The sequence below is a fragment of the Pelodiscus sinensis genome, chromosome 7 (assembly GCF_052426305.1).
Source record: "Pelodiscus sinensis isolate ZL-2025 chromosome 7, ASM5242630v1, whole genome shotgun sequence".
Taxonomy (NCBI): Eukaryota; Metazoa; Chordata; order Testudines; family Trionychidae; genus Pelodiscus; species Pelodiscus sinensis.
Window position 1 is genome coordinate 1,479,612 of NC_143058.1, and position 13,195 is coordinate 1,492,806.

General features: G+C 74.1%; 1 protein-coding gene across 2 annotated transcripts in view; it reads left to right on the top strand.

Annotated features, from left to right (window-relative positions):
• Positions 1-13,022, top strand: part of PTPRN (protein tyrosine phosphatase receptor type N) — a 44,272-nt gene extending 31,250 nt beyond the window's left edge. For both annotated transcript variants that reach the window (XM_075917682.2, XM_075917683.2), the window contains exons 13-23: positions 2,481-2,693; positions 3,292-3,501; positions 4,424-4,571; positions 4,815-4,888; positions 9,423-9,500; positions 9,788-9,907; positions 9,984-10,150; positions 11,423-11,476; positions 11,671-11,735; positions 12,001-12,074; positions 12,524-13,022. In XM_075917682.2, the coding sequence (XP_075773797.2) occupies positions 2,481-2,693; positions 3,292-3,501; positions 4,424-4,571; positions 4,815-4,888; positions 9,423-9,500; positions 9,788-9,907; positions 9,984-10,150; positions 11,423-11,476; positions 11,671-11,735; positions 12,001-12,074; positions 12,524-12,595 (1,275 nt within the window). In that variant the 3' untranslated portion in view covers positions 12,596-13,022. The remainder of the gene's footprint in view (positions 1-2,480; positions 2,694-3,291; positions 3,502-4,423; positions 4,572-4,814; positions 4,889-9,422; positions 9,501-9,787; positions 9,908-9,983; positions 10,151-11,422; positions 11,477-11,670; positions 11,736-12,000; positions 12,075-12,523) is intronic.
• The last annotated feature ends 173 nt before the right edge of the window (positions 13,023-13,195 follow it).

Consider the following 13,195-nt stretch of genomic DNA (forward strand, 5'->3'; position numbering starts at 1 on the left):
CCGCCCAGACGTCACACACGCGCGAGTAGCACACCCAGAGCCCGTATCCGTAACCCCGCACAGACGTCACACACGCGAGTAGCGCACCCAGAGCCCATATCCGTAACCCCGCACAGACGTCACACACACGCGAGTAGCACACCCAGAGCCCGTATCCGTAACCCCGCACAGACGTCACACACACGCGAGTAGCACACCCAGAGCCCGTATCCGTAACCCCGCACAGACGTCACACACACGCGAGTAGCACACCCAGAGCCTGTAGGACACACTCTTTCCTGAGACACCTCACCTGGCCCTTGTGTACAGACTTTGGGGCACCCCCCCCCCCGCCGTGGGTGCAGCAGGGATCTGAGTGCTCCCCTAAAATCCAATAACATGACAGCGGGGAGCCCGGCGCCAGTGCTCCCCTTCATTCAGCGCTGGGGAGGCCACGTCTGGAGTGTTGCAGCCAGTTCCGGGCCCCCCACTGCAGAGGAGACGTGGGCGCAGTGGAGAGGGGCCAGCGGAGGCCACCAAACGATTCGGGGGCTGGAGCACACGACCTAGCGGAGGGGCTGAGGGATTCGGGTCTGTTCAGTCTGCAGAAGCGAAGAGCGAGGGGGGTTTGAGAGCAGCCGGCACCTCCCTGCAGGGGGGCCCAGAGAGGCTGGTGAGAGGCTGTTCTCGGGGCAGAACGAGGAGCGATGGGCTCACGTTGCGGCGGGGGGTCTAGGTTGGAGATCAGGACAAACTCTTTCCCTGGGCGGGGGAAGCGCTGGGCCGGGTTCCCTGGGGCGGGGGTGGAGTCTCATCCCTAGAGGTGTCCAAGTCCCGGCTGGACAGAGCCCTGGCTGGGCTGATGGAGTCGGGGTGGGTCCTGCCTTGGGCCGGGGGTGGGACGTGGCTCCTGAGGGCTCTGCCCGCCCTGGGACGCGAGGAGCAGCTCTGCCAAGGGGCGTCCCTTCACTAGGCTCTGCACAGCCCACAGGGCTCTGTCTGGGCATGGGGCGGCTGTGCTGCAGGGGTGGGTCTGCTCTGTGACCCGGGTCCCTGCGCTGGGCTGCGATTCCCACGGACTCACCCCCATGGGGATTGGCCCAGACACCCCGTCCCAGCCTGGGCAGGGAACAAGGCTCTTCCCCCGGGAGAGACAAAGGGAGGGGGGCGGAGATGGCACCTGGCTGGGGGCAGGGCCTGGGGGCTGGGCAGTTCCTGGCTGGGAAACATGAAGTGACCAGACTAAGCTGGGTGCTGAGCGGCTGGGGGGCGATGGACCCTCCCCCAAGGGGGCTGAGGCTGCCTGGCCCTGACTCCTGTAGCCACCTCCCGTCTGTGCCCTGGAGCAGCAACAACCCCCCGTTCTACTGGCTGGCGGAGTCTGTTTTGGCTGCTCTGGGGTCCCCAACGCGCCGTCACAGCAGCCAGCACCTGGCGCCCGGCACCGGGAAGTGCAGACATGGCGGGAGCCACGTTGTAGAGCGGCAGGGCCGGAGCAGCCGTGGGGGGGGCGTCGCTGGCCGTGCTGGGGTTGGATTTCCCTGGGCTGACAGTGGGCGGGGGGCCCTGCCCGTCCCCTCCACGGCGAGGCTGGACCCCTGGCTCTGTGCGGCCGTGGGCAGGCCCGGCTCCCCTGGGGAAGGGGAGGGCGAGCACCGGGCTCTCAGCCCGTCCTGGGGCAGGGCCCTGGCCAAGGCTCAGCTCAGCCCCCGGTGCTTTTCCTGGGCCCGGGGCACAGCAGCAGGCATGCTGGGGAGCGCGCAGGCCACTGGGGCGACGGGTGCAAAGGCGGCTTCCCTCCCGGGGGCGGCCCACGTTAAGCGCGATCGCTGCAGCCAAACCGGGAAGCTACAACTGGGGCGCGATTTGCACAACAGCCGGGAGGTGCCTGGGACCCAGGAGGCAGCCGGAGCCCTAGGAAGGGCCTGGAGCTCAGAGCCCGGCGCCAGCCCCCCCTTCTGCCTGCAGCCCCCGGCCCGCCACGGCCCCCCCATCCTGCCATGGCCTCCTGGGGGCACCAGCACCGGCCCCCCCGTCCTGCCACGGCCCCCTGGGGCTGGGAGACAGCTGGGCCTGTCCTGCGATGGGAGCATCAGAGCAGGTGGGGGGCTGGCTGGGGGGCAGGGGCCTGTCCCCTCTGGGGGCTCTGGCTCCCCTCCAGCACTAGCCGCACTCCCCGAAAGGGCCCGGCTAGGTGCTGCAGCTGGCATGGCGCCATTGCCATGGTAACCCTGGCCTGCTCTCGGTGCCCACGGCTCCCTGCCCGCTCCCATGGTTCCCTGCCGGGCTGGAGCAGCGGGGACCACAGGGGCTACCCCTGCCCCACTGGCTGTGTGGGGTGCGGGGGGGCTCCTGCCTGCCCCCTGCTGGCCCATTCCAAGTCCTGGCCCCACGCCCGTGGGGGACCCCAGGGAGTCTCCCAGTTCAGGGCTCCTGCCCCCCAGCGCCTGGGGGGTGATGCTGCGCCATGGCCGCCGTCCTAACCGTGCCCCTGCCCACAGCGCAATGAGGCTTCCTCGCACCCGCGCCCCTCGCACTTCGGCGACACCTTCCACGCCGTGCTGCTCACCTTCCTGGCCCTGGCCTGCGTGGCCGGCGTGGCCATCGCCGCCGCCATCGCCGCCTGCCTGCGCCAGCACGCCAAGCAGCGCGAGAAGGACCGGCTGGCGGCCCTGGGGCCCGAGGGCGCAGGGGACAGCACCTTTGAGTACCAGGTGGGGCCTGGGGCAGCGCCGGGGGGCAGTGGGGCCTGGCTCGGAGGGCAGCGCCGGGGGGCAGTGGGGCCTGGCTCGGAGGGCAGCGCCGGGGGGCAGTGGGGCCTGGCTCGGAGGGCAGCGCCGGGGGGCAGTGGGGCCTGGCTCGGAGGGCAGCGCCGGGGGGCAGTGGGGCCTGGCTCGGAGGGCAGCGCCGGGGGACATTCACCACCCCAGGTTGGGGAGGGGCCGCCCAGTGCGTGTCACTGTTTGGCTGGTGCCTGGTCTGGGAGTGGCTATGGGTCGCTGCTTGCCCCACGGAGAGCAAAGGGCAGGGCGTGGGGCTGGGGGCCGCAGCCGGGGCAGGAACGTGCTCTTGTTGCCCTGAGCTGGGGCGTTGTTCAGCTGTCCTGGGTGGCCGGCATGGGCCAGCCCATGTGCTTTTCCAGGGCTGTCCCAGCCCTGTCACCCGCGTCCAGCCAAGGCCCCAAGCTCCAGCGCCGGCCCGTGAGTCCCCGTCCCGGGCCTGGCTGCTCCAGTGCTGCAGGGCTGGGCTGGGCAGGGGGCCGCGGGCTCCGTGCAGCGGGGCGCCGGTGGCAGCCCACGTCTCCCTCCCCAGGAACTGTGCCGGCAGCACATGGCCGCCAAGTCGCTCTTCGGCCGCTCAGAAAACGCCCCGGCCGCGGCGGAGACCTCCCGGGTCAGCAGCGTCTCGTCCCAGTTCAGCGACGCCCCCCAGGCCAGCCCCAGCTCCCACAGCAGCACGCCGTCCTGGTGCGAGGAGCCCGTGCAGTCCAACATGGACATCTCCACCGGCCACATGATCCTGGTGAGCTGCACCGGAGGGTGAGGAGTGGGGGGGCTGCCCCCTGCGGGAGGGGTAAGTGTGTGTGTACTGCCCCCTGCGGGAGGGGTAAGTGTGTGCGCGCTGCCCCCTGCGGGAGGGGTAAGTGTGTGTGTACTGCCCCCTGCTGGAGGGGTAAGTGTGTGCGTACTGCCCCCTGCGGGAGGGGTAAGTGTGTGTGTACTGCCCCCTGCTGGAGGGGTAAGTGTGTGTGTACTGCCCCCTGCGGGAGGGGTAAGTGTGTGCGCGCTGCCCCCTGCGGGAGGGGTAAGTGTGTGCGTACTGCCCCCTGCGGGAGGGGTAAGTGTGTGCGCTGCCCCCTGCGGGAGGGGTAAGTGTGTGCGTACTGCCCCCTGCTGGAGGGGTAAGTGTGTGCGTACTGCCCCCTGCGGGAGGGGTAAGTGTGTGCGTACTGCCCCCTGCTGGAGGGGTAAGTGTGTGCGTACTGCCCCCTGCTGGAGGGGTAAGTGTGTGCGTACTGCCCCCTGCTGGAGGGGTAAGTGTGTGCGCGCTGCCCCCTGCTGGAGGGGTAAGTGTGTGCGTACTGCCCCCTGCTGGAGGGGTAAGTGTGCGCGCTGCCCCCTGCGGGAGGGGTAAGTGTGTGTGTACTGCCCCCTGCGGGAGGGGTAAGTGTGTGCGCTGCCCCCTGCTGGAGGGGTAAGTGTGTGCGCTGCCCCCTGCTGGAGGGGTAAGTGTGTGCGCTGCCCCCTGCTGGAGGGGTAAGTGTGCGCGCTGCCCCCTGCTTGCCACGGCCACCAGACAGCACAGGCAGCAGCCCTGGCTCAGCCCAGAGGCCCAGGCCTAGTGCAGGCTCGGGGGGACGGGGCTGCCTGGCCCCCTTTGGGGGACCCCTCTGCAGCTGGGCCGGGCGGGCGGCTCTGCGGGCGCTGACCCCGCTGTCCCTCAGGCGTACATGGAGGACCATCTGCGGAACCGCGACCGGCTGGCCAAGGAGTGGCAGGCCCTGTGCGCCTACCAGGCGGAGCCCGGCCTCTGCACCGCCGCCCGCAGCGAGGCCAACCTGAAGAAGAACCGCAACCCCGACTACGTGCCCTGTGAGTGCCTGCCCCTCGCGAGCCCCCCCCGGGCGGGCGGGGCCCGAGGCTCCGTGGGGGTCTGGCCAGAGCCAAGGGGCCTGCAGGCAGGCGCTGGGGCTGCCACCGGCACGGTGCGGCGGGGAGAACCGGGGCTGCCCACGGGCACATACAGGCCCAGCAGATCTCGAGGGGCGTGGTGCTGCTGGGCTCCTTCCCGCTCCCGCCCTGCCCACTCACAGCCCCCTTGCGCCCATTTCCCAGACGACCACGCGCGGATCAAACTGAAGGCCGAGAGCAGCCCGTCCCGCAGCGACTTCATCAACGCCAGCCCTATCGTGAGTGAGAACCTGCCGGCCCGGCCCGGCCCGGCCGCCCCTCGCACCCGCTCCCGCCCCGCCCGCCCCTCGCGCCCGCTCCCGGCCCGCCCGCCCCTCGCAGCCGCTCCCGGCCCGCCCGCCCCTCGCGCCCGCTCCCGGCCCGCCCGCCCCTCGCAGCCGCTCCCGGCCCGCCCGCCCCTCGCGCCCGCTCCCGCCCCGCCCGCCCCTCGCGCCCGCTCCCGCCCCGCCCGCCCCTCGCGCCCGCTCCCGCCCCGCCCGCCCCTCGCGCCCGCTCCCGGCCCGCCCGCCCCTCGCGGCCGCTCCCGGCCCGCCCGCCCCTCGCGCCCGCTCCCGGCCCGCCCGCCCCTCGCGCCCGCTCCCGCCCCGCCCGCCCCTCGCGCCCGCTCCCGCCCCGCCCGCCCCTCGCGCCCCCTCGCGCCCGCTCCCGCCCCGCCCGCCCCTCGCGCCCGCGCCCGCTCCCGCCCCGCCCGCCCCTCGCGCCCCCGCCCGCCCCTCGCGCCCGCGCCCGCTCCCGGCCCGCCCACCCCTCGCGCCCGCTCCCGGCCCGCCCGCCCCTCGCGCCCGCTCCCGCCCCGCCCGCCCCTCGCGCCCCCGCCCGCCCCTCGCGCCCGCTCCCGCTCGCGCCCCGCTCCCGCCCCGCCCGCCCCTCGCGCCCGCTCCCGGCCCGCCCGCCCCTCACACCCACTCCCGGCCCGCCCCCCTCGCGCCTCGCTCCCGGCCCGCCCGCCCCTCGCACCCGCTCCCGGCCCGCCTGCCCCTCGCGCCCGCTCCCGCCCCGCCCGCCCCCGCGCCCGCTCCCGCCCGCCCCGCCCGCCCCTCGCGCCCGCTCCCGGCCCGCCCGCCCCTCGCGCCCGCTCCCGCCCCGCCCGCCCCTCGCGCCCGCCCCTCGCGCCCGCTCCCGGCCCGCCCCTCGCGCCCGCTCCCGGCCCGCCCGCCCCTCGCGCCCCGCTCCCGGCCCGCCCGCCCCTCGCGCCCGCTCCCGGCCCGGCCCGCCCGCCCCTCGCGCCCCGCCCGCCCCGCCCGCCCCTCGCGCCCGCTCCCGGCCCGCCCCGCCCGCCCCTCGCGCCCCCGCCCGCTCCCGCCCGCCCCTCGCGCCCCGCTCCCGCTCCCGCCCGCCCCTCGCGCCCCGCTCCCGCCCCGCCCGCCCCTCGCGCCCACTCCCGCCCCGCCCGCCCCTCGCGCCCGCTCCCGGCCCGCCCGCCCCTCGCGCCCGGGACAGGTTGGGAGCCCCTTGCCTAGTGACTCGTCCCTGCCCTGCTGGGCCGTGCTGCAAACAGCCGCCAGTGGGGTCACCCACTGCCCAAGCCCAGCAACCAGCAGGGCCCCCCAGCACACTGGGTTACAGAGCAGACAGCCCCCCCCCCCCGCCCCCCGCCGTCACAGCGCCACCCAGTTAGCCCTGGAAAGCCTCGGCTTGTGGGGGCCGTCCTGGGGCCTGGGGCATTCAGCCCGTGTGTGGCCTCTGCCGCAGCCACCTGTCCTTGGGCCCCGGTCTCCAGCCACCGGCCCTGCTCCCGGCTCCCAGCCGGCCCACCCTGCTCCCCACCTGCTCCCCGCCCCAGCCCTCGCGCCCCAATCTCCAGCCACCTGCCCTGCTCCCGGCTCCCAGCCGGCCCACCCTGCTCCCCACCTGCTCCCTACACCCCAGCCCTCGCACCCCAATCTCCAGCCACCTGCCCTGCTCCCGGCTCCCAGCCGGCCCACCCTGCTCCCCACCTGCTCCCTACGCCCAGCCCTCGCACCCCAATCTCCAGCCACCTGCCCTGCTCCCGGCTCCCAGCCGGCCCACCCTGCTCCCCACCTGCTCCCTACACCCCAGCCCTCGCGCCCCAATCTCCAGCCACCTGCCCTGCTCCCGGCTCCCAGCCGGCCCACCCTGCTCCCCACCTGCTCCCTACGCCCAGCCCTCGCACCCCAATCTCCAGCCACCTGCCCTGCTCCCGGCTCCCAGCCGGCCCACCCTGCTCCCCACCTGCTCCCTACGCCCCAGCCCTCGCGCCCCAATCTCCAGCCACCTGCCCTGCTCCCGGCTCCCAGCCGGCCCACCCTGCTCCCTACCTGCTCCCTACACCCCAGCCCTCGCGCCCCAATCTGCAGCCACCTGCCCTGCTCCTGGCTCCCAGCCGGCCCACCCTGCTCCCCACCTGCTCCCTACGCCCCAGCCCTCGCGCCCCAATCTCCAGCCACCTGCCCTGCTCCTGGCTCCCAGCCGGCCCACCCTGCTCCCCACCTGCTCCCCGCCCCAGCCCTCGCGCCCCAATCTCCAGCCACCTGCCCTGCTCCCGGCTCCCAGCCGGCCCACCCTGCTCCCCACCTGCTCCCTACACCCCAGCCCTCGCGCCCCAATCTGCAGCCACCTGCCCTGCTCCTGGCTCCCAGCCGGCCCACCCTGCTCCCCACCTGCTCCCTACGCCCCAGCCCTCGCGCCCCAATCTCCAGCCACCTGCCCTGCTCCCGGCTCCCAGCCGGCCCACCCTGCTCCCCACCTGCTCCCTACACCCCAGCCCTCGCGCCCCAATCTGCAGCCACCTGCCCTGCTCCTGGCTCCCAGCCGGCCCACCCTGCTCCCCACCTGCTCCCTACGCCCCAGCCCTCGCGCCCCAATCTCCAGCCACCTGCCCTGCTCCTGGCTCCCAGCCGGCCCACCCTGCTCCCCACCTGCTCCCCGCCCCAGCCCTCGCGCCCCAATCTCCAGCCACCTGCCCTGCTCCTGGCTCCCAGCCGGCCCACCCTGCTCCCCACCTGCTCCCTACGCCCCAGCCCTCGCGCCCCAATCTCCAGCCACCTGCCCTGCTCCTGGCTCCCAGCCGGCCCACCCTGCTCCCCACCTGCTCCCTACGCCCCAGCCCTCGCGCCCCAATCTCCAGCCACCTGCCCTGCTCCTGGCTCCCAGCCGGCCCACCCTGCTCCCCACCTGCTCCCTACACCCCAGCCCTCGCGCCCCAATCTCCAGCCACCTGCCCTGCTCCCGGCTCCCAGCCGGCCCACCCTGCTCCCCACCTGCTCCCTACGCCCCAGCCCTCGCGCCCCAATCTCCAGCCACCTGCCCTGCTCCCGGCTCCCAGCCGGCCCACCCTGCTCCCCACCTGCTCCCTACGCCCCAGCCCTCGCGCCCCAATCTCCAGCCACCTGCCCTGCTCCCGGCTCCCAGCCGGCCCACCCTGCTCCCCACCTGCTCCCTACGCCCCAGCCCTCGCGCCCCAATCTGCAGCCACCTGCCCTGCTCCTAGCTCCCAGCCGGCCCACCCTGCTCCCCACCTGCTCCCTACGCCCCAGCCCTCGCGCCCCAATCTCCAGCCACCTGCCCTGCTCCTGGCTCCCAGCCGGCCCACCCTGCTCCCCACCTGCTCCCTACACCCCAGCCCTCGCGCCCCAATCTCCAGCCACCTGCCCTGCTCCTGGCTCCCAGCCGGCCCACCCTGCTCCCCACCTGCTCCCTACACCCCAGCCCTCGCGCCCCAATCTGCAGCCTCCTGCCCTGCTCCTAGCTCCCAGCCGGCCCACCCTGCTCCCCACCTGCTCCCTACGCCCCAGCCCTCGCGCCCCAATCTGCAGCCACCTGCCCTGCTCCTAGCTCCCAGCCGGCCCACCCTGCTCCCCACCTGCTCCCTACGCCCCAGCCCTCGCGCCCCAATCTCCAGCCACCTGCCCTGCTCCTGGCTCCCAGCCGGCCCACCCTGCTCCCCACCTGCTCCCTACACCCCAGCCCTCGCGCCCCAATCTCCAGCCACCTGCCCTGCTCCTGGCTCCCAGCCGGCCCACCCTGCTCCCCACCTGCTCCCTACGCCCCAGCCCTCGCGCCCCAATCTCCAGCCACCTGCCCTGCTCCTGGCTCCCAGCCGGCCCACCCTGCTCCCCACCTGCTCCCTACGCCCCAGCCCTCGCACCCCAATCTCCAGCCACCTGCCCTGCTCCTAGCTCCCAGCCGGCCCACCCTGCTCCCCACCTGCTCCCTACGCCCCAGCCCTCGCGCCCCAATCTCCAGCCACCTGCCCTGCTCCTGGCTCCCAGCCGGCCCACCCTGCTCCCCACCTGCTCCCTACGCCCCAGCCCTCGCACCCCAATCTCCAGCCACCTGCCCTGCTCCCGGCTCCCAGCCGGCCCACCCTGCTCCCCACCTGCTCCCTACGCCCCAGCCCTCGCGCCCCAATCTCCAGCCACCTGCCCTGCTCCCGGCTCCCAGCCGGCCCACCCTGCTCCCCACCTGCTCCCTACGCCCCAGCCCTCGCGCCCCAATCTCCAGCCACCTGCCCTGCTCCCGGCTCCCAGCCGGCCCACCCTGCTCCCCACCTGCTCCCTACGCCCCAGCCCTCGCGCCCCAATCTCCAGCCACCTGCCCTGCTCCCGGCTCCCAGCCGGCCTGCTCCTTGCGCCCCAGGTCGCCTGCCTCGCGCTCCTCAGAGCATGGCCCAGGCGTACTGCTGGGTTCTCGCTCTGTTCGCCCCCCTGCCAGCACAGACACCTGTCTTCCCCCCCCCCCGCATTCCCCCCGCGCTGCCCGGCAGCATCTGACACCCTGTCTCCGGCCCAGATTGAGCACGACCCGCGGATGCCAGCCTACATCGCCACGCAGGGGCCCCTGTCCCACACCATCGCCGACTTCTGGCAGGTGAGTGCCGCGGGCGCCGTGACCCCCCAGCTGAGGCTCGCGTGCCCGGAGCGGGGGTCCTGGCTGTGCCACGCTCCCAGGGCTCGGCTCGGGATCCCGCCTGGGCAGCGGAGACGGGCCGAGGAGGACGCAGGTGAGGCTGGCAGGCAGCGCTGGGCAGCCCCTCGCCTGGCCTGAGCCGGCGGCAGCAGCGGGGAGGCCCGTGCCCCTCGGGGTCTCTTGGCCAGGCTGGGTCGGTGCGGGCTGGGCCCAGGCCGGGTGCTGAGCTCTGCCCCCGCGCCGCGCAGATGGTGTGGGAGAACGGCTGCACGGTGATCGTCATGCTGAGCCCGCTGGCCGAGGACAGCGTCAAGCAGTGCGACCGCTACTGGCCCGACGAAGGCTCCTCCCTCTACCACGTCTACGAGGCAAGTGTGGGTGGGGGGCAGCGGGCGAGGCCGGGGGGCAGGGCTGGGCCGTGACTCCCTGGGCCTCCCCGTGCAGGTGAACCTGGTCTCCGAGCACATCTGGTGCGAGGACTTCCTGGTGCGCAGCTTCTACCTGAAGAACGTGCAGTCGCAGGAGACCCGCACCCTGACCCAGTTCCACTTCCTGAGCTGGCCGGCCGAGGGCATCCCCACCACCACCCGGCCCCTCCTGGACTTCCGCCGGTAGGGCCGCCCGGGCGCCGGAGTCGGGGAAAGCGGGGAGCCCTGCGAGCCGGGCGCCGGTTCCAGCCAGGCCGTGGTGCCCACTGGGAGGGGCTGCGGGGCGGGCGGGGGGCCCTGGGGCTCCATGGGGTGCCTGCGTACCCTGCTCCAGGCCGGCGGGCGAGGGGTCCAGCCGCTGGGGCACGGGGCTGGCAGAGACCTGGGCGCGGGGCCCCCGAATCGCGCGCCGGCCACATCCCGTCCCAGCCCCGGCGCTCGCTGTGGGCGGGGCGAGCAGGCTCCTCGCGGGCGCTGACGGTGTCCCCGGCTTCCCGCCAGCCCGGCTGGGTCCCCTGCAGGCTGCCAGCCGGCCCCGGGGGGCTGCGCTCTGAGCCCTCTGCTCGTGAGCCCCCTGCCGCCTCTGGGCTCCTCTGTGGGGCAGCCCCCCGGCGCCCCCTTCTGGCTTGCAGCTGCCAGCGCCATTTTTGTGATTTGCAGCTTGTGGTCTGGGTGCAGTTGCATAGTCACAAAAGTGAGCATTGGCAGCCGCGCCTCTGCACGGACCCGCGCCCGCCTGCAGGCGCTCTGCAGGGGGTCAGGAAACAGGGCCGGCTGTGGGGGGGCACTATGGGGGCAGGGCTGGCTGTGGGGGGGAGGTATGGGGGGCAGGGCTGGCTGTGGGGGGTCAGGAAGCAGGGCTGGCTGTGGGTGGGAGGTATGGGGGCAGGGCTGGCTGTGGGGGGGGGCGCTAAGGGGGCAGTGGCTGGCTATGGGGGGAGGTATGGGGGGCAGGGCTGGTTGTGGGGGGTCAGGAAGCAGGGCTGGCTGTGGGAGGGAGGTATGGGGGCAGGGCTGGCTGTTGGGGGGCACTAGGGGGCAGGGCTGGCTGTGGGGGGGAGGTATGGGGGGCAGGGCTGGCTGTGGGGGGGAGGCACTAAGGGGGCAGGGCTGGCTGTGGGAGGGAGGTATGGGGGGCCAGAGCTGGCTGTGGGAGGGCACTATGGGGGCAGGGCTGGCTGTGGGGGGTCAGGAAGCAGGGCTGGCTGTGGAGGGCACTAAGGGGGCAGAGCTGGCTGTGGGAGGGAGGTATGGGGGGCAGGGCTGGCTGTGGGGGGCGCTATGGGGAGGTGCTATGGGGCAGGGCTGGCTGTGGGGGGCGCTATGGGGCAGGGCTGGCTGTGGGGGAGCTGTGGGGAGGCGCTATGGGGGCAGGGCTGGCTGTGGGGGACGCTATGGGGCAGGGCTGGCTGTGGGGGAGCTGGCTGCTCTCACCTGCCCCCTTTGTCGTTCCAGGAAGGTGAACAAGTGCTACCGGGGCCGGTCGTGCCCTGTGATCGTGCACTGCAGGTAAGGGGCCCGCCCTGCTTGGGGGGGGGGGGGTGCCATGCCGGGGGGGCTCCTGCTGCCCCGGGCCACCTCCCAGGCTGGCCTGGGCCCTCCCCAGCCGGGGCGGGTGAGCATGTGCAGGAGGAGGCTGGGGCGCCCCACTGAGCCTGCAGGGGCTCCCCCGACCCCCAGCTGTGAGCCCCTCTCTCTTCCAGCGACGGGGCGGGCAGGACCGGGACCTACATCCTCATCGACATGGTCCTGAACCGGATGGCCAAAGGTGAGTGCCCGCAGCACCCCCCTGGGGTCCCCTCCCCTGCCCCCCGCCCCCTGGGGGTCCCCTCCCCTGCACCGCACCCCACGGGGGTCCCCTGCCCCACAGGGATCCCCTCCCCTGGGCCCAACCTCCTTGGGGTAGCCCCACAGGGGTCCCCCCTCCCTCCCTGCAGGGGGCCCTCCCCCGAGACCTCATTCCCAGCACTGGAAGCCGCTGGGACCCTGTGAGCATCCCCCCCCCCCCCCACTGACCCTGCCGCTCTCCATAGGGGTGAAGGAGCTGGACATCGCTGCCACGCTGGAGCACGTCCGCGACCAGAGGCCCGGCATGGTGCAGACCAAGGTGCCCCCTCTCCCGCCCCACAGGGCAGCGCCCGGCCCGCCGCACCCCCCCACCGTGGGGCAGAATGGGGGAGCCTGCTCCACTGGGCTGGGCCCGGGGGGCAGGGGAGGAAAGGGGGAGGCTGGTGGGCACTGGGAGGGCAGCATGACAGTGGGCGGGCGGAAGGAGGGCGGGGGGGCATGATGTGGGGCCTGGCCTGGGGGGCGCAAAGGCTACAGGAGGCACGAGGGAGCTGGCCCAGGGGCGGGCGAGGGCTGCCAGCAGGCAGGGGGGCTGGCCCGGGGGGGGCACAGCGCAAGGGCCGCAGGGGGTACGGGGGGGGTGAGGGCCGCAGGAGGGCAGAGGGGTTGGCCTGGGGGGGGGGCGAGGGCCGCAGGGGGCTGGCCGGCGCAGGGCCCACAAGGAGGGGCAGGCGGCCGGCCTGGCTCACGCGGCTCCCCCTCCGGCAGGACCAGTTCGAGTTCGCGCTGACGGCCGTGGCAGAGGAGGTCAACGCCATCCTGAAGGCTCTGCCCCAGTGAGCCCCACGGCGCCCGGCCCGGCCCTGTGCTTCGAGCGCCCCCCCGGGGCCCGTCCTTGTGCTTCAGCGCCCGCCACCGGGCCCGTCTCTGCTGTAACGTGTGTGTGATGCCGGCCGTGTCCCCCCGGGCCTCCCTCGCCCCCTGCGCCCCCCCAGGCCGGGGCACAGGCAGAGCCCCCTGCCCCCACAGCAGCCAGGGGCAGGTTTGACCCAGCCTCGGGGGCAGGTTGCAGAGTCTGACCTGCCCCTGCAAGAGGCAGCAGGGCCCGGGGTGGGGGGCAGTTCTGTAGCACCGCCCCTGCCAGCCCCACCCCGCCCCCTCCCCCGGCCCCCTCCCCCCAGGCGAGACACGAGCCCGGGGGAGGTGCCCCCCCAGTGTCCCCCCAGCAGAAGAGACATTTCTAGAGAAATATAATTTTGTATCTTGATGTGAATAAAGTTCTTGTGTCGCGTGTGCAGCTGCAGCCCCGCCTGGCCTGGCTTTGTGGGGGGCAGAACCCGGGGGGGGGGACACCACCTCGCTGCCCCCGCCGGAGAGGGAAGGGCACAGCCAGGGCGGGCGGGCAGGGCACCCCGCTACGCAGCCCTGCTGCTGGACCAG